This window comes from Typopeltis vanoorti, chromosome 7 (genome assembly GCF_054136105.1).
Source record: "Typopeltis vanoorti isolate ZY-2024b chromosome 7, IOZ_Tvanoo_1.0, whole genome shotgun sequence".
NCBI lineage: Eukaryota > Metazoa > Arthropoda > Arachnida > Uropygi > Thelyphonidae > Typopeltis > Typopeltis vanoorti.
Window position 1 is genome coordinate 134,733,532 of NC_143555.1, and position 27,987 is coordinate 134,761,518.

The 27,987-nt window shown below is 35.9% G+C and overlaps 1 protein-coding gene across 1 annotated transcript in view; it reads right to left on the reverse strand.

Annotated features, from left to right (window-relative positions):
- The window catches only part of Phf5a (PHD finger protein 5a), a 33,636-nt gene extending 14,391 nt beyond the window's left edge, over nucleotides 1-19,245 (reverse strand). The window contains exons 1-3 of the mRNA XM_090396149.1: nucleotides 19,133-19,245; nucleotides 8,952-8,975; nucleotides 2,854-3,020 (exon numbers count right to left, since the gene is read on the reverse strand). Of these exons, the coding sequence (XP_090252275.1) occupies nucleotides 2,854-3,020; nucleotides 8,952-8,975; nucleotides 19,133-19,184 (243 nt within the window). The 5' untranslated portion in view covers nucleotides 19,185-19,245. The remainder of the gene's footprint in view (nucleotides 1-2,853; nucleotides 3,021-8,951; nucleotides 8,976-19,132) is intronic.
- Nucleotides 19,246-27,987: the final 8,742 nt, after the last annotated feature.

Here is a 27,987-nt window from a genome sequence, read left to right on the forward strand (position 1 = left end):
TGGCAAGGCAGCAGGACTAGATGATATTCGACCAGAAATGCTGAAGTATGGTGGTATAAGAGTCTTACAGTGGCTGCACTGCATAGTTCAGAAAGCCTGGACAGAGGGACGAATTCCTGATGATTGGAGTAGAGCTCTCATAGTACCCATATATAAAAAGGGAAATAAAACTGAATGTGAGAATTACAGAGGTATTTCCCTACTGAGTGTTCCTGGCAAGATCTATGCAAGTATACTTGAGAAACGGTTGAGAAGAATTGTGGAAGAAAAGCTTGGTGAAGAACAAGCTGGATTCAGGCCAAATAGAGGCTGTCAGGATCAGATGTTCACTTTACGACAAATAGTCGAGAAAGCATGGGAATATAACAAAGATCTGTATTAAAAATAAAGATCTTAAGTGTTGTCGATTTGGAAAAGGCATATGACAAGGTGCAAAAGAGAGAAGCTATTCAATACGCTGCAGTTATATGGTGTCAATGGGGCATTATATCAAGCAATACTTAGTCTTTATTTGAGTTGTAAGTCAGCAGTTAGAATTGAAGGAAGTACAGGAAGATGGTTTAATGTTAAATCTGGTGTGAGACACGGATGTACATTATCCTCTCTGTTATTCATTATCTATATGGATCACATTATGATGGAAAGTGATATTAAACATGATATCAAAATTGGAGATGTTAATGTCAGCTCTTTGCTTTATGCAGATGATGTTATACTTCTAAATAAATCTGCTACAAGTCTGCAAGATTCTCTGACTAAATTGAATAGCTGTTGTAATAGATATGGTATGAAGGTCAGCAATAAAAAGACAAAGACAATGAAAATAGGCAGAATCATTGAAAATGTCAACTGTGTTGTGAATGGAGAACCTGTGGAACAAGTGAAATATTTCCGCTACTTAGGCATGGTTTTTACTGAAGATGGTAAATTAAATATAGAAATAGACAACAGAATCAGCAAAGCTGGTATGGTAGGAAGTCAATTGAATAAATTCATATGGAATAAGAGAGAAATTAGTCGGAACACTAAATTAGCTGTATACAAGACAGTGTTCAAACAAGTTTTAACCTATGGATCTGAGAGCTGGGTCAGAAGTAAAACACTTGACCAAAGACTAGAGACCGCAGATATGAGTGTCCTGAGAAAGATTATAGGTGTGAACAGATGGCATCAATGGCAATATCATATTAAAAATGAGGATATTAGGAAAGAACTTGACATTGTCAACATCCAGGAATGCGTTAGCAGAGCTAATCTCATGTGGTATGGTCATTTAAACAGAATGGGTGAAGAAAGATTAGCAAAACAAGCGTTCTCTGCCAGTTTGGCAGCAAAACGACCCAGAGGAAGACCAACAAAATTGTTGGAGTCTTGACAACTAACAGACTGATTTGGAGGAAAATTGTAGATAGGAAGTTAGTAATGATGTAATTTTTTTCATGTAGTACTATCATATCCTGTACATCCTTGAGGGTACATGGCAGGAATTTGATGATGATGATGATTGTTATGTAGAGGAATTTTTTTTTTCTTCTTATGCAATTTGCTCAAATGCAAATGGATAATCAAATAGGTAAGGTTGGTATGGCTGGAAGCACCTGAATTTATATAGAATAAGAGAAGAATTATATTTAAAAAAAATAAATAAATAAATAAAAAAAACTGGATATCCTATATTTGAGACTAGCAGGGCAAAAATTTTCAGATTGTTCATATCCAAGAACATAAAAGCAGAGTAAATCTGAGATGTTACTGTTACTTATACAAAATGAGAGATTAGCAAAATAAATATTAGAAGCCTAAATGTGAAGACAAAGGTATATATGATTTGCTGCATTTAGATGTAAGAGACTGTTCAAATTGAGTTATGAAAATATGTATAAGTTGAGATGAACTGACTGCTAATGAAACATGCAGAAATTCATCAAAAAGGTTTATTATAACAAGATCTGTATAACAGAGGTTGACAGTGACAATGTTATTGCAATTTCTGTGCCTCATTCCCTTGATTGGGATACAGTTTCAAATACAACCATATGTAATGACCATGTCATTGAAATCTTCACTGGTATGGAAACATTTATTCACTATTCCAATCTACATTCCTGATCAAGCCCTGCTCTCCAAAAGTTGCAGCAAACAATTCTTGAAGTGAAGAATCAAACATACCATAACTGACCCTCATCAGTTATGGTATGCTTGACTGAAAGAGTTTTAAGCAGGAAACTTGCATCTTGTCCAAATGGCAATTGTGTCTCCTGGTCTCTTCTCTTGCTAAAGCAATAATCTGATTAACAGAGCATCCACCACTGTTACACTAACTGTGCTATTGCATTGTCATCCACCGAAAAGCCAACCTTCCAGCCTCTTAGTTTTCATTTAATTAACACATGGCTAATTTTGGCAAATGTCATAACAGATAAGTGCCAGATGTATGTATATATATTATGAGCAAGAAAATAAGAAGGCATTTTTTGCATGGATTATTGGGAAGATGAAGAAAATAAATGCAGAGGAGTGCACTGGCATTAAATCAGTTTAAGCTAAGAGATGGCAGGTGCTATAATGGTCATGATGAGTCACAATACCACAAAAATCAAAAAAGTACTATTAGTTTCTAATAAAAATTTTCTCATTCTTTCCAATCAATGCATTTCCATAGTGATTTTACTTTGGAAACATTTCAAAGAATCAGTTTATATACAACACAGTGGATATACTCTTCTGGTGGAAGAAGAGTATACCAAAATGAAATTTATCAGTTACTCTGCAAATTTTTGTTGAGATTTTCTACTTATTATATGACAGTAGAAAACTTTGCCAATAACATAATGAAGAAAAAACTAAACTTACATCCTTTTCCTGAATAGTGCATTCCTTACAATAATAGGCATCTGATACCCCAGGTCCCCCACATATTACACACCGACCTTGATACGAGCCATAGTTACACTCATCGCAAATCCGCACAAGTGTGCAAGGCCTGACATATGAATCACAGATTACACACTTTCCATCACCTAAAAATAAATAAATAAATAAATACACACACACATAAAATAAACTTATATGCGAGGATGCATTCAGTACATTCCATTCAATTAAAGTGAAAGGACTTTGGAAATTTTGATTTCAGTTTTCCATATTAATTGTTTTTTTTTTTTTTATTCATATATTATTTGATATCTATTATGAACTGATTTTCTATTTTCATTTGAAATAAAATAGCTGTGGTACTAAACCGGCTTGTTAACATCCAATTAGATGTGACTCTTGTCTAAGACAATTACATTTAAGTTTCTTCGGTTTGTTTCAATAAACTATTATTTTACTCACAGCTCAAAATTTCACTAACTGTGCTGGTTAGAGTAACAAACTTCAGATGGGGGAGGTTGGGGTTTGAAACATAAACAGGGCATAATTGTGAAAGTACCCACACAGGAGATAGATAAAGCGATCAGTTGCATAGTTTGACAGGGATGAGCCATGTAATGCTGCTTTTCTGGTACTACACTACTCTTTGATGGTTTAAAATAGGACCCCTTCCCACCAAAAAAGAATCAGTGACGAATTCTTACCTAGGAGAGGAAATGATAGTTTCTTGTATTGTAATTATTGGCTCTTTTTTTTAATTTTTTTTTTGGCTTAAACATATCTATTATTGATTTAAATCTAAGAAAAATATTGATTTTTATCAGTTTACTGATTCAAATTCGATTTGGTTATCCATCCCTGGTTAGTGCATAAATAAAAATGGTTCTGTTAAAAAATAATAATAATAAAAATAAAATACTAATAAAGTAAACCATCATAATCATCAAATTCCTGCCATATACCCTCAAGGGATGTACAGGAATGATAGTACTACATGAAAAAAATTACATCATTACTAACTTCCTATCTACAATTTTTCTCCAAATCAGTCAGTTACTTGTCAAGAATCCAACATTATCAAATCTTATATTTCTATCGTCTAAGGCATTTTGTACCGTATCAATCCACCTATATCTTGGTCTTCCTCTGGGTCGTTTTGCTCCCAACCTGGCAGAGAACACCTGTTTTGCTAATCTTTCTTCACCCATTCTGTTTAAGTGACCATACCACCTGAGATTAGCTCTGCTAACGCATTCCTGTATGCTGACAATGTCAAGTTCTTTCCTAACATCCTTGTTTTTAATATGATATTGCCATTGATGCTATCTGTTCACGACTATAATCTTTCTCAGGATTCTCATATCTGCAGTCTCTAGTCTTTGGTCAAGTGTTTTAGTTCTGACCTAGCTCTCAGATTCATAAGTTAAAACTGGTTTGAACACTGTCTTGTATACAGCTAATTTAGTTGTATACATTAAATTAGTCGGAACAATTAATAATTGTTCCGACTAATTTCTCTCTTATTCCATATGAATTTATTCAATTGACTTCCTACCATAATAGCTTTGCTGATTCTGTTGTCTATTTCTATATTTAATTTACCATCTTCAGTAAAAACCGTGCCTAAGTAGCGGAAATGTTTCACTTGTTCCACAGGTTCTCCATTCACAACACAGTTGACATTTTCAATGATTCTGCCTATTTTCATTGTCTTTGTCTTATTATTGCTGACCTTCATACCATATCTATTACAACAGCTATTCAATTTAGTCAGAGAATCTTGCAGACTTGTAGCAGATTTATTTAGAAGTATAACATCATCTGCATAAAGCAAAGAGCTGACATTAACATCTCCAATGATATCATGTTTAATACCACTTTCCTTCATAATCTGATCCATTTAGATAATGAATAACAGAGGGGATAATGTACATCATTGTCTCACACCAGATTTAACATTAAACCATCTTCCTGTACTTCCTTCAATTCTAACTGCTGACTTACAACTCAAATAAAGACTAAGTATTGCTTGATATAATGCCCCATTGACACCATATAACTGTAGCATATTGAATAGCTTCTCTCTTGGTACCTTGTCATATGCCTTTTCGAAATCATCAAAACTTAATTACAGATCTTTGTTATATTCCCATGCTTTCTTGACTATTTGTCGTAAAGTGAAGATCTGATTCTGACAGCCTCTATTTGGCATGAATCCAGCTTGTTCTTCACCCAGCTTTTCTTCCACAATTCTTCCCAACCGTTTCTCAAGTATACTTGCATAGATCTTGCCAGGAACACTCAGTAGGGAAATAATTCTCACATTCAGTGTTATTTCCCTTTTTATATGTGGGTACTATGAGAGCTCTACTCCAATGATCAGGAATTCGTTCCTCTGTCTAGGCTTTCTGAACTATGCAGTGCAGCCACTGTAAGACTTTTATACCACCCTACTTCAGCATTTCTGGTAGAATATCATCTACTCCTGCTGCCTTTCCACATTTCAAGCCTTTGATGGCTTTTTCTACTTCAAGTATGGATATGTATTCCCGAATATATGCCTGTGGAGTGTTTTTTACCACTGTGCCATCACTGCTTGTTTCATTTAGCAATTTTTCGAAGTAATTACTCAATATTTAATGGATATCTTTTTCTCCTGTTTTCATGTCATATAAAAAATTATGAAAACAACTGCCATGTTAGAGTAAAACTTCAGTTTAATATAATCACATTATCTCCACCATCTCCTTTTACAGCTGTGTCCTCCATTTCTAAGCTTCTTCAACAACCTCCAGAATATCTTACCACCTTCTTGATATTTATTTTCTATGTTCTTGCCAAAGTCCTCCCATTACTTTTGTTTAGCTAGTTTTAAGTAGTGTTTCACTTAGTTACATTTGTCTCTGTATTCTCTAAGAGCACAAGCTGACTTATTTGCTAGAAACTTTTGATATGCTTTCTTCTTTCCCTTCACTGCCTCTTTAACTTCCTGTGTCCACCAGGGAATTCTGATTTTTTTATCCTTGCAGACAACCTCACCACATGCCTCTCTGGCAGAATCAATCAATGTTTTCTTCAGAGTTTGCCACTGAATTTCCAAGGTTTGATTATTCCAGTTCTCAAACTCTTTCATTTTTTCTTCAATAATCTTTGTGTATTTTAGTCTACAGTTCACATCTGAGAGCTGCTCAACTTTTATTTGCTTTAAAACTTTCTTACATGTTATTCTTTTCAATATGAAATTCAATTTTATCCTGACTAAATAGTGATCAATTTCAAATCCACTGTACATTCTGGTGTCCTGCACCAAGAAGAAAACATCACCATCAACAATAACATAGTCAATGAGAGTTTTCTTATTCCTTGCGTCTTCTCTCCATGTGAATTTGTGCACATTTTTATGTTGGAACATGGTGTTAGTAATAACCAACCCATGTCCTGAGCAGAAGTCCAACAGGTATTTGCCCTTATTATTAGCTTTGCTCTTTTCTCCAAATTTTCCCAAATATTTTTGTATGTCTGACAATCATTTCCTACTCTGCTATTTAGATCCTTTTCCTTTTTGATTGTGTCAGTAGCTTTCTCTAGAGCCTCAAAATATTCCTCCACTTCTACCTTAATAGAACCTTCTGTGGGACCATAGGCACAAATAAGTCTCATTGTCCAGTTCCCCATTCTAATATTTGCCCACATCACTCTACTTGAGACTGCCTACCATTCAAGAAGATTAGTCTCGTATTTAGTGTTGAATACTATGGCTACTCCCTCTTTTCCTTGTCATTGTTTGAATATAACATTTTGTATTTATTGCTCAGAAAGATCTCACTAGTTTGTCTTTTTTTGTTTCATTCACCCCTATTATGTCGAGCTGGTACTTATCTAATTCCTCAGCTAGCTCCATTTCTTTGCCATTCAGGCTTCTTATGTTGATAGTACTGATCTTTAACTCTGGTGATGTTGAGTTGGGGTGTGTTTTCAGATTTGTTCCAGTAGCTGACTTTTTGCTGTTCGCCCTGGTTCCCTGGCAAAAACAATGGGGGCCTTGTTTAACCGGGTGACGTCGTAGCTGGCATGAAATTTTGTCACGTCGTACCATCATTTTGAATTTTGGTTTAAGCCAATAAGCAAACAATTTGGTTGGCTAAATCCCAAATTGCCAGCCCATCCTCGTTCATTCAGTATCGAGGTAGATACCCAACAGTGTGCACCACGAGAAGGTGAGGATTGGACATTAGGTTAGAATCCCTGGTCGGTTGTCCGCACTCCTTTAAATTCCATGTGGAGGTCTCCTCTCAGTTATACAGCTTTGACCCTTAAGCATCCCGGATATATATATATATATATATATATATATACACACACACGAGGGTGGTCTGAAAAGTGCTCCGCCTTTTTCAATGAAAAAACGAATTTATAATTTCAAAATTACTTTTATTTTTCAACATAATCTGTCTTAAGACTAATACCAGCAGTGCTCCAGCACCATTATCCTGTTCCTGTAGTGGTTCTCAGTAAGATTTGCAAAATATCCCTCTACAGTTGCAATCGCCTTTTGATTAAAAAAAAACCTCTGACCAGCGAGAAGAGTTTAATTTCAGGAAGAGATAGAAGATAGATCGAGCCAAATCTGGGGAATAGAGTGGATATTCCAACAATTCACAGTGCAGATCCCTTAATTTTCCCATTGCGAAAATTATGAAAGATGATTTTTTTCTTCTGCAAACTGGGTCTTTTCTCATGAATTTTTTTCGTGTAGTCTGGTTAAAAGATCAGAATAATATTCCCTGGTTATTGTTTTACCTTTTTCAAGATATAGTACTCCCACAGATACAAGACCCTTGAACACTTCTGTGCATTTAAAAAAAAAAGGAGAATCCATTCCGATAATAAGGTAATCAATTCGTATTGTATGATGAGTGTTTATTATTACAATCAGAAAATTAACTTCTCTTTTATGATCATTGCAGTTTTTAAAGTGGTAACTATTTTGCTTGTATAACAGTTGGAAAATGTTACGTATAAAGCACGTGATTTCGTGTTGGTGACCAATTCGTACATCGCCTTATTTCTTTCTCTCCTTCAACATGAATTGACTCTTCTTGGCAGTCTGCCAATGACAGCTCTCGCTTATGTGGTTGAACTCTAATTAATAAACAAAATGCCTTTAGCATCCCAAAACACTGATGTCATGACCTTTCCTGCTGATGGAACAGACTTTGTCTCTTCTTTGGCACTGAACAACTGGCTTCTGTCCACTGTTTTGACTGCTGTTTGGATTCTGGTGTGTAATGGTGAATCCAGGTTTCATCCATAGTAATAAATCAACAACAAAATCAGTTTTATTCTTGTTAAAACACTCCAAGCACTGTACAGAGGTTTTCACGTGAGTGGGTTTTTGATCTGCTGTGAGCAAGCACAGCACCCATCTTGTGCAAATCTTTTTCATTTGCAATTCATCATGCAAGTATAATATGTAGGATATACTTCATGCAGTATATCCTACATGTTCTTTTGAAAGGCTTATAGTCTCAGCAATTTCAAGCACTTTGACTCTATGGTCATCCAATACCATATCGTGCACTCAATCAATGATTTCTGGTGTTGTTACTGTTGGATGTTCTTCACGTGGATTATCTTCAACGCTGTTAGGGCCACGTTTAAACTCGGCAGCCCATTTCTTAATTGTCGAAAACGAAGGAGAAAAGTGCCCATAAACTTTATGAACTTTGAATAAATTTCTTTTGGCATTAAACCTTCTTTTACAAAGAATTTTATAACTGCACGATGCTCAATTTTATCCATTTCAAGGGATAGACAACACTTTTGTTTCACACAGCTGTATAAAACAAACTACTTGATATAATGACTTGCAACTTCACGTAGATGCTTATGACATATGTACTAACTCAGAAAAAAAAAATCTTGCCAGGTGTTGCCATCTATGGTCGAGGCCGAGAACATTTCAGACCACCCATCCACACACACACATATATATGTCGCTATCTTACTAAATATTATACATTAACACATAATTTTTAAATTCTTTAGTATTTGATAAGTAATTAATATATACTTACACTTTTCACATAATCTTCCAATAGCTGAAAAAGAAGAAAAAATAATTAATCCAAACATATAACTCAAACTTAAATTAAGCCAATTTCAATGGTTAAAGTGCAATTATCAATTAACTTAAATTTGGTTATTTTCAAAAATATAAAAAAAATTAAAATTAATTAACAATATAAATTATACTAGACAAGAAGCTATATTTTTATTTTTATTCTAATCCTTTATTCATGCATAAACAAAGTATGAACATCAATTCATGACTAGTGACTTCATCCATTCTTATTGTACAGGTAACCCTTGCATAAAGCCGTACTTATACAATGCCGTTTTGATATAACACGGTCTACAAATTGTAGTAACCCTTGTTGAACACAGTATTTATACAACACGGTTTCGATATAGGATGGTCTGCAAACTGTAGTAACCATTTATCTTTTCATATATTTTTCAACACGTGACTTAAAAATAAAATTTTATCTTCGTTAAATTTGCATCTGCCAGTATTGCGCATGTAGTTATAAGCAGCGAATCTATATTAGGGGAAATACTCTTCAGCATGCATGTATTTTACCTATAAAGTATTTATTGTTGAAAACTGTCTTCATTTTCTGCCAGGTAAGCACATTAAAAATCATATGTGTGTTAATCTCAAGCTGAGGACTTTATTTTTTGGTGAGTTACATACAATATGTAATGCTTTTTTTATGTAACAAAATTTTTTTTTTATAGTAATGGCCACTTAGAGCGCTTTTGCGATATACACGTTTGTTAATAGGGATAAACCCACCCACTGTAAACTGCCAAGATAACAACTGAACATGACTGAAGATACATTCGGTTTCGATCAGCACATGAGACTCACCCTTCGCGAACGTCTTCATAAGTGCTCCAATTTCTTCAATAGTGAATTAATTGGTGGGGAAATAGATTTAAATGAGGAGGAACTGGTACAATTAATAGATGACATCGAACCACATGGTGGGGAAAGTTCTGTCGAAGATTCTGACTGTGATGAATCCGTTAAATAATTCAGTTTAAAGAAATTAGCAGAAGGACTAGACTTGGCAAGAAAGTTAGGAAGTTATTTTATGCATGATAATCCTTCAATGGAGTGCTTTGGAAAATTCACGAGACAATTGGATATTTGTTTAGCTCCATATTATGAACTTAATAAAAAATTGCAGCATAGTGGTAAGTAAGGTCTTAAAATGGACTTCATAACTAAACCAGCCGAAGTATGCAATGTTGGATTATACTAATGATGTCCAAGAGATTTCAAGTGGTGATGACATCCGGCCACTCATAAATAAAGAACATCTACAAAATGTTAGTTTTGAAGAGTGATGATGATTAAAATATACAATTTATTTTTTTACCTAAAACATTTATGTATTATGTGCAATGAAGTTTATGTAGAATTTATAATTTTTTACTATGTATTTGTTTCATAGTTTATATGTTTTATTAACTTAACTTACTTCTTAACAAAATATAATTGTGTTGGGTCATTGTTTATATAATCTTAAAAAAAAAAAAAAAAGATTTCGAACCTAAACCTACTTTTTCTATGTGATCTGAGTCTCGTATAACGCAATTTATATAACGAGGCATTTTTCTGGAATCTAACATCCGTGTTATATGAAGGTTACCTGTAATACAAAGCACGCTTCTTTTTGGAAATGTATTTTGCTATGCATTATGGAAAGGATCACTACCCAGAGTAGTTTCTACCTTCTAGTTGACAAGCTTAGGTGTTATACTTTCATAATTTATATTTCATAACTTACATAACATATTTATATTTCATAACTTATTTTAACGACACTACAAAACTAATTTATAAAAGGATACTTATTAACTGCCTTATATTTCGCTGGATTTCAAACCAGCATCTTCAGAGGAAAACATGTTGCAGTTTACACGTGACAATAGCAAATGAAATAATTCAAACTGTAACAGACATAAGACCTAAAGTCCTAATTTGGTGTCCTCCAATGTTGAATAAAAGAATTATTACAGTTAAGTAGGAGGTGATCTTAAAATCACCGTTTCTTTCCCAAATTTTTAACCGATTAATGTAACCATATTTGTTAGGAGAATGATTCATATAAATTCCATCTACTCATTGGACATCAGATGCCATATGTTCACTGCTTTCCTTGATAATGTTCTGCATAGTCCTGTCATATATGCTTTTCTGGAAGCTTCAACTCTTTGGAGATCAGTCGCTCCAGACACACCATCAATCCATCTTATTGAAGGTCTGCCCCTTCCTCTTTTTCCAGGAACTATCTTCTATGACTGTTTTGAGAAGTCATCTTTCAATGTGACCAAAGTATTTCAGTATTCTGCTCTTAATATCTTTAAGGAGCCTTACACTTCTGATCCATTTGACTGCCTTTCAGTATATGATATCCTCAATCTCAAAAGCAACTGTCCTTTTCCTAACAGACTTCTTTAGATTCCAAGCCTCACATCCATAAGTTGCTATATTTTAAGAACAACTGTATCCAAAATTCTCAACTTTGTTCTTAGAGATAGATCCATTCTTCTAGATTTTTGACAACTCTCTGATTGCTGTTTTAGCCATTCCTAGTCTTCTTCTGATGTCTCCTGAACAGCAATTCTTCACATTAATAATGAATCCCAGGTACTTGAACTTGCTGACATTCCTCAATTCTTTCTACATTAAGATATACTTATTTCTCAGGAACTTCTCTGTCTGTATTTCCTTTTGAGAACTATAATCTTTGTCTTGCTAGGATTAAACTGAAGTCTTCTGTTCTTACTGATCTCATTAATTGTCAAGGATTTGTCCTAGTTCTTCCTTGTCATTACAATGGAGTAGTGTTAACAACATACAGTAGTGGCCAAAATTGTAGAAACCTTTTGGAAAAAAGTGTATTTTTGAGGCTCATGACACCACTTTTTTTTGTGTAATACCATAAAATTATATATCAATGGACAGATAATTTAATCAAGAATGTAATGTAACAAAGTTTGTTCAATTAGCTGTATTCTATGAAAAGTTATAGCCAAATAACCAGAAAAAAGAAGCATAACTTGCTTAGGTTGATATGAAGTAGCTTTCCTTCATTTGAATGTAACCAATGAGCATGAGTGTTTAGAGAGCCAATCAGGTGTCATCTTGTTTTGGCAATGGGCCAATAAGGTCACAGTAGGATTCAGCTATTGATGTCATGTATTGGAGCTGAGGGGAGGACATTTGTTAGTGTGTTATGTGATTGCTATCAAGTTAGTTGGGTTTTTTTTTGTGTTCTTTCATTTAGTGAGTTTGTAAAATAATAAAATTAAAGAAATGGGGCAAAGAGTTGACTGGTCACCCAGAAAGCGACGTAAAATAGTACTATTAAGTGAACAAGGCTACAGTTATGAAGAAATTAGAAGAAAAACTGGTGGAAACTTAACCAAAGGTGGCATTTCTAAATTTTTGAATAGGTATAAGGAGACTCAGTCACTATAAAACCAGACTGGTAAAGGCAGGAAAAGGTGTACAACAACAAGTGATGATAGAAGAATTGAGAGACTGTGCCTATGTGACAGAAGAAAATCATCTGGGTGTACACAAGATGAAATGGTGCGATACAATGTGAAGTTGAGTGCAAGGACTGTTTGGTGCAGACTGCAGGAATTTGGTCTAAATGCTAGAATTCCATGAAAAAAAAAAGCCATTTTTATCTCTCAAACAAAGGTTGAAAAGATTAAACTGGGCTAAAACCCATGTTAACTGGACAGCGGAACAATAGGACAGTCTTATTTGGAGTGATGAGACCAAAATCTCGGTTTGGTAGTGATGGCATAAAATAACTAATCGGAGAAGAATCTGAGAAGATTTGTATCCTGATTGCATGACACCTACCATGAAACATCCACTTAGTGTTATGATCTGGGGTTGTACGACATCAAAAGGTGTGGGCAGAATTTGCGTGATTAATGGGAATATAAATGCCCAAAAATACATAAATGAAATACTTGAGCCCAAACTGCAGCCTTCTGCACGTGATCTTTTCCAAGATAATGAAGCATTTACTGTATATTTCAACAGGATTCAGCTCCATGTCATGTTGCTGCTGTGTGCAAAAAGTGGTTTCAAGATAATCATATTCGACTCCAGGAATGGCCTGGGAATAGCCCAGACCTTAACCCAATCGAAAATCTATGGAGCCGACTAAAGAAACTTGTTAATCAGAAGAAACCCACCAATAAAACCCAATTAATAGAAGCAATAATTCAATCTTGGTTTCACATTATAACAGCTGCAGAACTAAAAACTTGGTTCACTCCATGGGAAGGCGTTGTAAGGCCGTAATTAACGCTAAAGGTTACCCAACTAAGTATTAACTCACGTTGTGAGAATTTTTGTATATTTCATTTTTTCTATGTGTTTCACTTTTCTTCTTTATAACTGCTGTTCTAATAAAAAATCCTTCATAAAAGTTATTGCATTAACATTCTTGATTAAATTATCTTTCCATTGATATATAACTTGATGGTATTACTCAAAAAAAAAAAAAAAGTGGTGTTATGAGCCATCAAACCTCAGAAATACACTTTTTCCAAAAGGTTTCCACAATTTTGGCCACTAGTGTACCTCAGATTAGTGATCAATCTACCACGTATCCTAATTGTTGTCTTAAGCTCATCCAATGCTACATGCATGATGTCCTCAGTATAGATACTAAACAGGTGAGGAGAAAGCAGGCATCCTTGCCTAACTCACTTACTGACTTGAAGCCAATCAGTTAATCCAACACCTGATGTGTTGGATTAAATGATTTGGTTGCGAGTTTCCTGATGGTGAATGGATTCAAGGAGAGGTATGATAGGATTTGTGTGTATGATGGTTGATTTGGATCTCCCACAATGAATTTCCAGACTCCATGGAAATGAATGTAAATAATAATATTATATCTGTTAACTGTGTGTGTGAGGGGGATTCATATGGTCTGCTCTGTGGGATGAAAAACCTGAGTTTATACATATCCTCACATGGCTGGCAATCACTTATGGTCACTCTACACCAACCAAAAAGAGATTTGTCACCTTATTTATAATGTCCTCTGATAAGATGATCAAATCCAAGATCATAATAAATTAATCTACACGTTACATACTGCCTGAGATAGCTGTCCCTTAAAAACTTGAGAAATTCATTTTCTTTACTTCCAGTTGCTATCTCATCGTTGCAATTTATATTGAAAGAATTAAATTCACCCTTTTCCTATTTGCTTATACAATTCATGGTCACTACCCTCCACCTTACCAGATCTACAGCAACACCAAACCAAGTATTTCATTCTATTCACCTCTATCTTGTGCCATGCTCCCTCCTCGAAACTACCAGTAATTCTCCCTTGTGCGGGCATAACTCCTTTTCTATTATCAACAAAACATCATATCCGACCATGGCTATTCCTGTCAGGATGTCATCCTCATCCAACCACTTCTCACTTATTCCAATAATTTTTAGGTTAATGAATTGAATGTGACAATTTTGTCCCCTTATTTTTGATACTTTTTAGTATTCGTATTATATATATACAAACATAACACTTAATTTCTGGATCTATAAAACGTTGCACTGATATTAAACATAACTTCTTCAAGCCATCCTGGAACCATCTTCAAACCCACCCACCCCCATCAGATTAGTTTGTCAACTTCCTCACACTATGTTCCCCTATCCACCGAATTTGAATATCTGTCTGGCACACTTGTTCTCTCATTCTCTACACCCATGCTACCCACGTCCACACTGGTAAGCACCACTCCAATTTCTCCTTCCTTACTCCTCTGCTCTTCTATATCACTTCTTACTTGCTCAGATCAATCCATTCTCTGTGCTCATTATTATTATTCTTACAGTATCTCCATGGAATCAAGAGTCATCGCAGGAGACCCCACATTGATACACTAACCATTATTTACACAATACCAATCATACTTCTCCTTAAATTCATTCACAGACGAAGCATTCATAACCACCTCTGGCAACGCATTCCACCCCTTCACAACTCTCCAAGTAAAAAAACCTGGTCCCTTGCTAACCACATGCCGGCTTTGCATAGACCATACACAGCATTTGTGGATATTCACAGTTCTATTCAGGCAAAAGTGAGCCTCATCGCTCCACAAAATCACTCATGGCCGGGATGGCCCCTCGTTCTCTCCCTTACTGCACTGATATTAAAAATGTCATCAGTGTCAATCCTGTAAAATCCTTTTAATAATTTATATGCTTCTATCATATCTCCTCTCCTACGTCTATTAGCTAGTTTTTGGAGTCCACACATCTTCAATCTATCCTCATAGAGAACATCCCACACACCTGCAACAATCTTTGTAACTTGCCTCTGAATCCTCTCACCATTTCTTCATCACCAAGAAATCCAGGTGACCAGATCTGTGCACAATAGTCCAAATAGGGTCTTATTAATGCCTTATAAAGTGGAAGAATAACTTCCTTATCCCTGCTTGTTAGTGTGTTCTTCAACAACCATGTAATTTGATGTAATGTTTTGGCAATCTTTGCAATATACCATTTAAACTTAAGTACTTTGTCCACAATAACTCCCAAGTCCCTTGCCTCATCACCTTCTTGCAATTCAGTTCCGTTAATATAGTAAAGGGCATGTGATCTCATCCTCCCGAAGTGCATCACCAACAGCCATTTACTTTAGTCCATACCATCAGCCTATTTAGGTCATCCTGCAAGATATCTACGTCATCTGAATTGACTATCGCTCTTCCTAATTTTGCATCATCAGCAAAAAGTGGATATTTCCTTTCAAAGTAATCCCAATATCATTGATGTACAAATTAAACAATTGAGGACCAAGCAATGAGCCTTGAGGTACACCATTAGTCACTTGCCTTCTCCTGGACTCAGCTCCTCTGTAAACCACTCTTTCATATCTCTCCACCAGCCATCCTCTAATCCAAATCACCAGCTTCAGATCCATACCCATTTGCTCTAATTTATGCAACAGAGTTCCGTGTGGAATCTTGTCAAATGCCTTTGCAAAGTCCAGCAGTATCACTGAGTAAGGATTTCCTTTATCCAACTCTACTGTTACTTTATTATAAAAAGTAAGCAAGTTACTGAGGCAAGACCTACGTTACACAAAACCATGTTGCACCTTATAAAGTATCATATTGCTGTCCACCCAGTTCTGAATTCTAATTTTTACCAAATTCTCCAAAACCTTAACCACTACTCCAGATATATTGATTGGTCTATAATTTGCAACCTCAGTCTTGGAGCCTCCCTTGTACAGTGGAATTATTTTTCTCTCTTTCCACTCTATTGGTACTGTACCAGAACTGAGGCTTAAATTAAACAGTCTGGTTAGAGGAGGTGCAATTCACTTGCACATTCTTGTACCACATGGGCCAATATACCATCTAAGCCAATGGTAGTGTTAGCATTAAGGTTCTGTAATATATTAAGCACCTCTATTTCATGTATCTCTAGACTCATCAGTCAATGACACATTTGACACTGCACTATCACAATCAAGATGGCACACTTTTGCAAAATGATCACTAAGCAACTCAACTATTTGATATGCTTCTGTAATTTTCCTACCATCAACACTTAAAAGTAATCTTTTCATGGTTATTCTTCCTTTTACTTGCCACATAGCAAAAGAACTTCTTAGGGTTTCTTTTGGATTCATCAGCTAGCTTCCTCTCATAATTAGCTTTGGCTTTCCTTACCATACAGGTTACTCTATTTGCCTGTACCTTGTACTGCTGATGGGAATGCTCATCACCTTTTTCTTTATACTTCCTCTACAACCTTTTCTTTATCTGCAACTCCTGCTTAATATTATTCATCCATCTTACTCCTACTTGATTTCTCCTTCTGACTCTGGGAATACAATCTGATACAGCTTTCTTTAAATACTCCTTGATAATCTCCCACGCACCATCAACATCTCTCCCCTTCAAATTCTCATGCCATAGAGCACTGATGAAAGCCGACTTCTCAGCTTGTCATAATCACCAGCCTTGTAATTCCACATATACCCCTTCTAAACAGAATATTCAGCACATCTTACAATCTCCTTGGTCAAGACCACATGATCGCTTTCCCCAAGTGGAGACAGTGTAACTAAATTATTTATTGATATGTTCTCCGATGTTATGACCAGATCTAATACTCTAGAATCTCTTGTCCCTTCCATTACATGCTGTCTCAGGTAGTTATCTCTTAACAACTGTATAAACTCCATTTCCTTTGTTCCTTATGACCATTCCTTCTCCCAATCTATGTCCCCAGAGTTAAAATCCCCCATAATAATTACTCGACCTTCATGCATCGTGCTAATTTGACAACACATACTATCTACATTCTTCCTTATACCCTTGGATTATAGCAACAACCAATTACATATTTCACCTTGTTGATCTCTATCTCACACCAAACAGCCTCAAATAAACTGTCCTCTACATACCTGTCACCTTGAGGTACTTCTACCTTTATTGTCTTTAACATTTCATCTTTCATTAGTAAAACCCTCCTCCCCCCATTCTGTCCTGCCTGAAAATACTGTATCCCTTACATTCAATCCCTATAACTATATCATTCTTAGTTAACCAAGTCTCACCAATTCCTATAATTTTTGGCCAAGTTGTAATCACTAATGCCTATAATTTTTTGCCAAGTTGTAATCACTAATGCCAATAATTTTCGGCCAAGTTGTACTAAGAAATGACAAACATTCTTCACACTTATTCCAAATACTTCAAGCATTAGTATACATAAACTGCAATACTCCCTTCCTCCCATAATCTCTGTGTGTGAATTAGTCCAGTCTGTATACTGTTAATTTTCTGCAAACAATTAATCCCAAATTCACAGCGATTAATGACCTTAGTACTATTGGTAGCACAATCATGATATTTCCACTCTCGCTCTTTGCATTCATTGCTATCATTAAATCCTTCAAATCCTGTCTCACAGAAAATCTTTTGCTACCTAGATCATTCATCCCTATAACTGCAATAATATCACTCGCTCTATCTTTCTGCAATTTCACAGCCTCGGTTATATCCTTAATCTTTGACCCTGGATAACACACTTTAATTACTCTACCATCCTTTACATTAGACAAACCAGATGTATCATCATATATTACACTAACACTTCGGTGTTTATACGAGTCAATTAATACAGGCAAAACAGTTGATACATTAGAAGATGTGAAATGGATTACATAATCTTTCGTTTCTACATCGACATCAGATTCAAGAGGTGATACCATAGACACACAAGATGATAAAGATGTTAAGTAATCTGGATTGACATCCCTAGCAACCACAGAATAAATGGTTGACTCAGATGACATATCAAAACTAGAAAATAAAGGATTGATGGCATCACTACCCAAGATTTTGACTGCCAGGTGAGAATTAACTGTAGCATCAGAAACTGAATGGGACAACACACTGGTAAGAAGCACACATTCATCTGAATTGATGAAAGGATTGTTGTCATCACTACCCAAAATTTTAATTGGTAGGTGAGAATTAGCTGAAGAATCAGAAACTGAAAGGGACAATACATTGGTATGTGCATACCTGACAGTTAACCTTCAGTAACCAGATAAAGGCCGCTTGAATGTTGATTAAATGACTATACTCATTTGGCAAGTCTGACTCCTTATCCTTTAATGATACCAAGTCACCTATAACACTATCACTTGAGTTGTCAAATGTTGTTTTCAAATATTTACCCAGTTTAATTTTATTAAGTTGGATAGAAACCAGCGTTTCAAGATGTTAAACTCTCACAACGATTGCCTTATATTACCTATACTGACTTTTTGGCCATTTGACTCTTTGTAACGTTCAGATATAAGTCCATAATAGGTCTTTTTGACGATTCCCTTGTTGACTCTTACTTATCTGAGTTTCCTTTCCCTGTTTGAATGTCATTTAACTGATAATCTGCGAATATTGCAGCCAAAATTAACCAGTAAAGTTCTAACCAACGCTAATTGCCGCCCGCCTTTCCAGGCATGGATTGATTTCGCGAATAAAGATGAAAACAATAATACAACTTTATTATTCTTTTTGTCAAGTACTGTTTAAATAAAATAATACACAAATATTGTTGATTATATATATAATCAACAAAGGATATATGATAGCTTCCTACCGACTCCAGCTTGCTTCCTACAAAAAATCAAATCAGGATGATGTTTAGCCATGATAAATATTGCAAGCACAGTATACTTTCACAAAATTAAACAATAAAGCGTAATTGCCTACAAAATATATGACAACCAAGCGACAATATGTTGCTGCGGTAGAAAGTCAAGAAAATGAGCAAAAAGTAAAATCGCATACGCCCAGAATTAGCCAGATTTCTATCCTTTTTTTTATTTAGAATTTTTTTTTTAACTTGGTTACAAATTAAATCAAACTTGCCACGAAATTGCATACTTGTTTAATCCATTACCAAGTGTAAGCAACTTCACGACAAAATTACTTGTATATAGAGGATACTCATTTTAGATCAAAATGCAAATCACACTCCCTTTGGATGCGTATCCAGACCTGGAGTGACAGTTGTCATAATGCAAAATACTCATCGTGCAAGATTTGTCTGTATATACTTGAATAAAAGATCAAGCAAAAAAAATTTTTGTGAAAGTTTTATGTGTTTTCTAGTTTTTCTTTTGAAGAATTTTGCATTCGGATATTTTTCGTACATTGCTGAGATGCCCGTATTTTTTTTTTTTTAGGTATCAGAATGATTAATTGTATCTGAGATATACTTAATTGCCCATGAGATTCATTCATGCAATAGAACATGGGTGTGGAATGCAGTTTGCAGCTTCTTGCAAGAGTGATGAAGAGTCTTCATTGTGAGCGGACTGTTACTTTTCACTAGATTAACGTGAAGGAGGATTTTTGTAGAGTTGGAAAGAGCAAGAGACCATCCCTGGAAGCTGTGTAAGAAGGGTACGAGCAAGGAAGTGAGAAGAAACTTGAATGCATTCAAGGCGCAGTTCATGAAATGCATTTGTGAGAGTGAGACTTCCAACGATGAGTATTGTGATTTCATAGAGGTCAGACTACAACAACAGCAACGATAATAATTTTCTAAATTGATGAATATCATTCTCTTCTTCCTGAAAGTGACCATGAAGAAGGGTTGATGGAATGCAGGTTGCAGCATTTCTTCTCACATTATATTATATAAATAAATTTCATTAACTCCTTTTGTTCCCAATAGGGAGTAGGAGAAGCTGTTTTATACCATGACTAACATTTTTTTGCCAAAGACATCAAATGTCATACTGCACCAGGACACAGATCACTGCTGTGCATATGGTAATTGGTCAGAAGGACAATCACAAACATCCATGCCCGCCAAGGGAATGGATGTTTGTTATTGTGATAAAAACCGAGTTTGAGATTAAAAAACAGCATTTCCCTTTCCAGAGAGCTATTAACTCGGGAACCGGTCGAAGAACGAGTAACAAAATGTTCCTCTGGTCGGTGACTAGATTCGAATTGAAACCTGCTTTCTTTTGGTGGCCTAGCGCTAGGGATCGAAAACCACTTCCAGAGGGCTACACAAACCTTTCAAAAGAAAACGTATTTTATAGCAGTGCTATTTTTAAATCAATTTCGTTTTACATGGTTTTAACTCAGTTTGTGCCAATAGCAGATACATATAACAGGATTTTTGTGTATGAAATACCTGTAGTTTTTATTATTTATTACGTATATACTATACGCGATAATTTAATTCGCAAATGTTATAATTGGTATAATATAATAATTTATAATGTAATTTTATTTGTCTATTTTTAAGGCAATTACTGTTGTAGTGCCAAAAAGAAAGCGTTCAGTGATTATTTGAAAAAGAAATTTGCTTCCTTCACCTGTTTCCTAGATGATTATTGAGTAGCTTAATGCTTGATGTGGATATCTGTCGTGTTTATCTACCAGGGCTGCAATTGCATTTTCACAGAGGCTCTAGAGTGCTCTGTGGCCCTCCCACATTGTTTTTGGCCCTTAGGCCACACGTTTTCAAAGCTCCAGCTAGAGCTTCGTGTGCCTGTGTTTAAATACGACCTTGCATGTAGCAAATAAACGTTTCGGCTGAAAACGTTGCAGCTTCATTATAACATTTTAAAACATCATAAAGCAGGTGAAAACATCAATAAGGAATTAAAGTTGAATCATTTAATAAAAATAGCAACTTATTTCTCAAATGAAAGCAAGCAACAGGTGTTGGACTAGTCTTGCTGAAATGATATTTTCTTGCATAGTGCTAGATTCAATTATAATCATCAATGAGTTTACAATGCATTTCTTTTGCAGGTTCCCAAAGTCGATTTCCTGTTGTGGTACTATTGTTTTCACTTTTCTTTTTTCCTTTTTTTCTTTTTGACGATAATTTCACTAAATTAAGACTGTTTTGTATATTCATCAAGAATTATTTTACACACACACACACACACACACACACACACACACACACACACACACACACACACACACACACACACACACACACACACACACACACACACACACACACACACACACACACACACACACACACACACACACACACACACACACACACACACACACACACACACACACACACACACACACACACACACACACACACACACACACAAAGGCAAGAGACAAAGCGCATGCAAAATGAAAGTAAATAAATAGAAGAATTGCAGATATGCATGAAAGACTGAAGAACGGAAGGAAAGATGGCCATTTGAATGTGGTAACGAATGATTCGATATCATGTGATTGAAGATTCAGATAATAGAGGTATGGAGAATGAGAAGGTCTGTTTTCCCGGAGGAGAAATGTGCAGAGTGATTGAAGCGATGGATATGAGCAGTGGTGAGCTATAAGGGACTCGCGCGAGCCCTTTGTTAAATTCTTCTCAAATTTGCGAGCCCCTTGTTCTTGTTTACTTTTTTATTTTTTTGAAAAAAAAATTTTTTTTGAAACATATTAGGCGACAAACTCATACGGTAACCTAACAAAATTTCATCTATTCGGCAGTGTGTATAGATTATTTGGAATTATTGTTTCAACTCCTCTATAACGAATGCGCCCAAGTTTGAAATTAAATGAGCGCATGCGCTATCTTTACCCTTCTCCCTTCTGGTAGCCAATCAAATGTTTTATGAAAGATAATAAAAGATTTCATTCTTATTATACTTTGATAGTTAAAAAATGTTTTTCTTATTTAAGATAAATTAACACAGGTGATTGAGTGCAAATATTCCATGTTTAGATCATGAAATATTTGTTTACAAATGATAGCCTTTGTTAAATTAGAGATCGATTGTCCTCTCATTCTTTTTGATTGGAATTTGTGTACACAAACTGTATTAATAAAAGTTTTTGTGTGAAATACGGCTTTTTTTTGCTCGACGATGCGAACCCTTTGTTAAAATTTCCAAAACTCATCACTGGATACGAGGAAAAAGAGAGTAAAAGTGTTGAGGATACATGTGGACACACTTATGTGTTCGTCGAACATGTTGTTTATTTTTTTTTTTTTACGGTATATATTAGAACACAGAAACTAAGTAAATAATCAATTTATTAACTTATTGCTGATATTTCGCTGGTGTTATAACCAGCATCTTCAGAGCACGAAAACACAGTTTGTTACAATACGCAAGACTATGACAACATAGTGTAATCAGCAGACTGGTTAAACAAAATTGTAGCAGCAACACAAAGACTAGAGTCTTGATTTTTTTGGCGCCCTCTATCTGAAAAAAAAAAAACTATCACATAAGTCTAGAGTCCTACAAAAAAAAAAGAAAAGAGGCATACTAGTTTTTTCTTGGGATGACCGTCTCCCAGATCTTAGGCAAGTTAATACAGCCATATTTGTTGAGATTTGGAGTGTGTTTCAGGGCTTCTGTCGCCTCTAAGAACAATCTCTCCGACTTATAAGGGCTTCTGTGTAGTACTTTTGTGTTTTTCCAGTTGATCCTGTGTGCAGGGGTATCCAGAGCATAGTCTGCTAGGCCCGGCTGCCATAATGATAACTCTGGACGTATCTTTTGTGTTCGTTGATGCGGATGTTCACAGTTCTTCCTGTTTGACCGTAGTAGGCTTGATTACCTGAGCAGGGTACTTGGTAGACTCCTGGATGTGATAAAGGGGGAATGCTGTCCTTGGGTGAGCGGATAAGGGTAGCTAATTTGCTACATGTTCTGAATGTAGTGCGTAGTTTATGTTTATTGAGAATTCTTGAAATCTTTTGGGAAGTGCCTTTGATGAATGGGATGGTGATTGTTTTGTTGTAGTTGTCTGTGGTGGATGGTGGGAGGAGTTTCTTAGCAGCGTTTAGTATTTTGTTTATCTTGTGTTGATTATAGCCATTGGCCAAGAAGGTGTGGCATAAGTGAGTCAGTTCAGCAGCAAGAGCATTGTCATTGGAACAGATTGCTCTTGCTCTATGGGTGAGTGTTTTTAAAATGCCATATTGTTGAGAAGGATGATGGTGTGATTGTTTGTGTAAGTATCTCCCTGTATGTGTGGGTTTTCTAAAAACTGAAAATGATAAGGAACCATCTGGAAGACGTGTGATAAGTGTATCCAGGAAGGGTAGACAGTTATTAGCTTCCAGTTCCATAGTAAAGTGGATTTTTGGATGTTGCCTATTTAAATGCGCTAAAAATGTTTCCAATGTCTCTGGGCCGTGTGGCCAAATAGCCAGTACATCGTCAACATAGCGTAGCCAAAGTGTTGGTTTGATAGTGGCTGTATTGATTGCTAGTTTTTCCAGGTGTTCTATGTAAAAGTTGGCTAAGGGAGGGGAAAGGGGGGAGCCCATGGCTCACAAACTCTCACGCTCTCACAAACAATTCTCCCTCCTTTGCCAAAAATTCGGCCCAACTAAAACGCATCTTACAACACCTGACCCTAAAAAGCTCAGACTTAATAGTAAGATTTGATATCACCTCACTATACACAAATGTACCACTTACAGAAACCCTCAATCTACTGTAGCCCCACTTCCCCCCTGATATATTTGAACTATTCAAATTCACAATACATGCAGGATATTTCACATGGAAAGGGAAAATATACAAACAAATAGATGGGAGAGCCATCTATGTCCCGTTTCTGTCTCAAGGAAATGTGGTCAGCCTAGTTATTACAGAAAAAAAGTGCAACATTTTTTCAAATTTTTTATCTAATGGTTATAAGAATTCGTTCATCAAAAAAGCTTTCAGAAATTTTGGTGTTTCTACCTCTTCAAATACAGAAGAAATAACTCGAATTCATATTCCTTATGTGCAAGGGATTAGTGAACGCATAGCAAAAGTTTTAAAACAACGAAATATTTTTGTTGCCATTCGCCCATTCAGAAAAATCTCCACCTTCTCACTTATCACTTCTCCACAGGACAAGCTTCCACATCTCAATCTTCCAGATGTCTACCAGATTGCTTTCTCTTGTGGGTCATCTTATTTTGGACATACAGGAAGATCTGCTTTTATTCGGCTAGAAGAATCCAAATCTTCTATTGAATACTTTCAACTCGAAGAGTCCAGACTTGCAGATCATGCAATCAACACTACACATAGAGTTCATTGGAACAAAACAAGTCTTTCACGAAAGTCGGTTCCTCATGGAACTGCTTCGTAAAGGAACATGTGAAACTTTACTTCATTCTCCTAAATTAAACAGATCCGATGGTCTACATTTATTCCGTTTGTGGTAGATAGTACTTTTTAAATCAGCTAACTAATCTTTCCTAACTAACTAACTAACTATATATATATATATATATATATATATATATATATATATATATATATATATATATATATATATATATATATATATATATATATATATATATATATATATATATATATATATATATATATATATATATATATATATATATATATATATATGTTAAAGATACCAAGCTATTTTAAACCTGGTTTTACTCCATTTCCCAAGTAAGCAAACAGACAAACAAGTCAAGTTTGCGCCTGCAAGTGTTGCAAGTCTAGCTGACCCCGCACGTAGTGCAAGACCAAGGCAACTCATGGTAAAAGTAGTTTAAGCTCTGATCACTAATCTTAATATTTACCCTTAATGCAAAGCACATCTCCTTGAGGAGATGTATGATACTTTGTATTAAAGGCAAGGGACCACTACCCAGACCGGTTTCGACCTTCATTGAGGTCTCATCAGTGGGAGCCAGGCTATAAATACCAAGATTTTAGTAATACAGGGTTTATAAGTATTTTACCAGAACAAGTTACCGTAAGGTGTTTACCATAAGCTGGTAAAATCGTTGCGATGTGAGAATCAGGCAAGCTGTGACTTAAATTATTGTTCATGTGTGATGGGTCCAGAACTATTTCTTTTGATTCTAAGATACGCCACTCCCACTCTAGTTCGTCACCGCATTTATGGATAGTGGTCGTGAGGTTCCAGTCTATCTGGGATAGCGTTCTTCTTGATTGGAGTTAGCGGAGAAAAGAACATGACTAGAGAGGGCGCTTGCGCGGGTTCTCTTGTAAGAGATGTCTCGTTGATGCTCCTCATGACGTAGTGAGACAGACTTATCTGTTTGTCCATAATAAGGTTTACCGCAGCTGCAGACGATTTTGTAAACTCCTGGAAATTGAAGTTGGTTGTGTTTTTGTTTTGGCTGACTCAGGAATGAACGATGTTTTCGTATGGTGGTGAAGTAAGTGCTAATGTTGATTTTGTTCATAATTTTCGCCAGTTTTGGTGATAGAGAGCTTACAAATGGCAATTGAATGTGTGTAATAGGATTGAAGTTATCTTCTTGCTAAGGTTGAGGACGTGGACAAAGACGTTTAGTTATGTTTCGAAGAATAGCCGTTGTTTATGAATGTGCTTTCGAAGTGAAGTGGTCAAGTTCTATTTGAGGATCTTCTTTTTCTGAAATAAGAGATCTCGCCCAATGGACCACAGTGGAAATAATACTATGTTTCTGCGGAGGATAGTAATGAGAGGAGGCATGTATGTATCTGTTTGTGCGAGTTGCTTTACGAAAAATTGAAAATGTGAAACAATCAGGCAACCTAGTCTTTTTTAAATCCAAAGAGGCGAGTGCGCCGCTCATCTCGAGTTCTGATATGTGGATGTGGCGTTTGCATACCACGGCGCTTGTCCACACTAAGTAAGACTTCATGGTTTCGAATCTAGTCGGTGAATAGAGGAAATTTTTCTAGGCCATTTTTCGACCGTTTGTCGAGTAAGCCGATCTCTGGTGCACGGGTAAGCGGGTATTTTCTCCCGGAAAATCGGGTTTTTCGTCCCCAAAACTCAAGAAAATCGACCGTAGAACCCACACTATTTCAGACATTAAATATATTGTATTAGGGTTAGGGATCACTAGATGGCGGCACTTGTTGAGCCGTCTCTCTTCACTGCGTGCCGCTTAATTAGTGATAGCCTTGGGCCAGCTATCTCTGATTGGATACTAGTGGAGATTGAACTGCTCGCTCAGTCTCCAAAAGTTAGATAGGGATAAAAAACGTCCTCACTTACTCCCTATACGGAAATAAAAGGCGTTAGGTGATTTTTTTTGTTAATATATAAACTCAAGAAAATCGACCGTAGTACCCACATTATTTCAAACAGTGACATATCTTGTTAGGGTTAGGTTAGTCTACTCCCTATAAGGGAATATATATATATATATTCAAAAAAGCTTTAATGACTGTTACCGAGAGATAAAAAGATGACATGGTATATTTAAAAAGATACTACTAGTTAACAAGTTTCGTTGAATAGATCGCCATCTTCAGGTATCACAATCAAAGAAATATATAAAGAATTACAGACACTTAAAATTGTAATGACAGAACAAGTACAAAAAGACAGTAGCATGTTTGAAAACAAAATGGGAGCTTGAATTCCAAACAAACGTATACTACACGCTGTCGCGAGTGTGCCAATACTGAACAGAGGCAAAGTGTGCGTCAGAAAGATTGAAACTTAGGCTGTTGTTGATATGAGGAAGAATCTAGAGAAATTTCTCTACATTCGACAATCTTTCTTTCGAGCTCATCATAGCACACATGGATGTTAGAAGTTTGAGTCCAATTCACAATATGTTGGCGGCCTTCGTCTGAGTTAACTGAAAAGAGACCGTGGCTAGAGAGAGAGAGCACTGGCTCTAGTCCTGTTATAGGAGATATCTGTACGGTGTTCTTCCAAACATAGAAGGACGGATTTAACAGTCTGGCCGTAGCATGGCTTTCCACAATTACATAAAATCTTGTACACTCCAGAAAATTCAGTTTGAAGATGTTTCTCTTTAAGGTTTACTGAGTATATATATATCTGCAAAATATTCCTCTACAATTGCAGTCACCTCTTGATTCGAATTAAAAAACTGGCTAGCGAGGAACAGCTTCAGTTTTGGAAAGAAGAGATACAAGTCAGGGGGGAGCCAAAATCTGGGAATGCGGTTGGTGTTCCAACAATACATTGTGTAGATCCACTAATTTTTCCATTGCCGAAACACCTTTGTAGGAAGGTGGATTGTCCTGATGAACGATAATTTTTTCTTCTGCAAGCTGGACTTTTCTGACGAATTTTTTCATCTAGTCTGGTTAAAAGATCGGAATAATGTTCCTGTTCCCCAGTTATAGTTTTATCCTATTCAAGATAATTAATAAATAAAATGCCTTTAGCATCCTAAAACATCGACGCCATGACCGCTGATGGAACGACTTTGTCTTCTTTGGCGCTTTTGCTTCTGTCGACTGTTTTGACTGCTGTTTGGATTCTGGTGTGGAATGGTGATTCCAAATTTCATCCATTGTAATAAATCGACGCACAAAATCAGTTTTATTAATGTTAATGCGCTCCAAGCACTGTTCAGAGATTTTCATGCGAGTGGGTTTTTTATCTTCTGTGAGCAAGTGGGGCACCCATCATGCATAAAGCTTTTCATTTGCAATTTTTCATGCAAAATATATCCTACACGTTCTT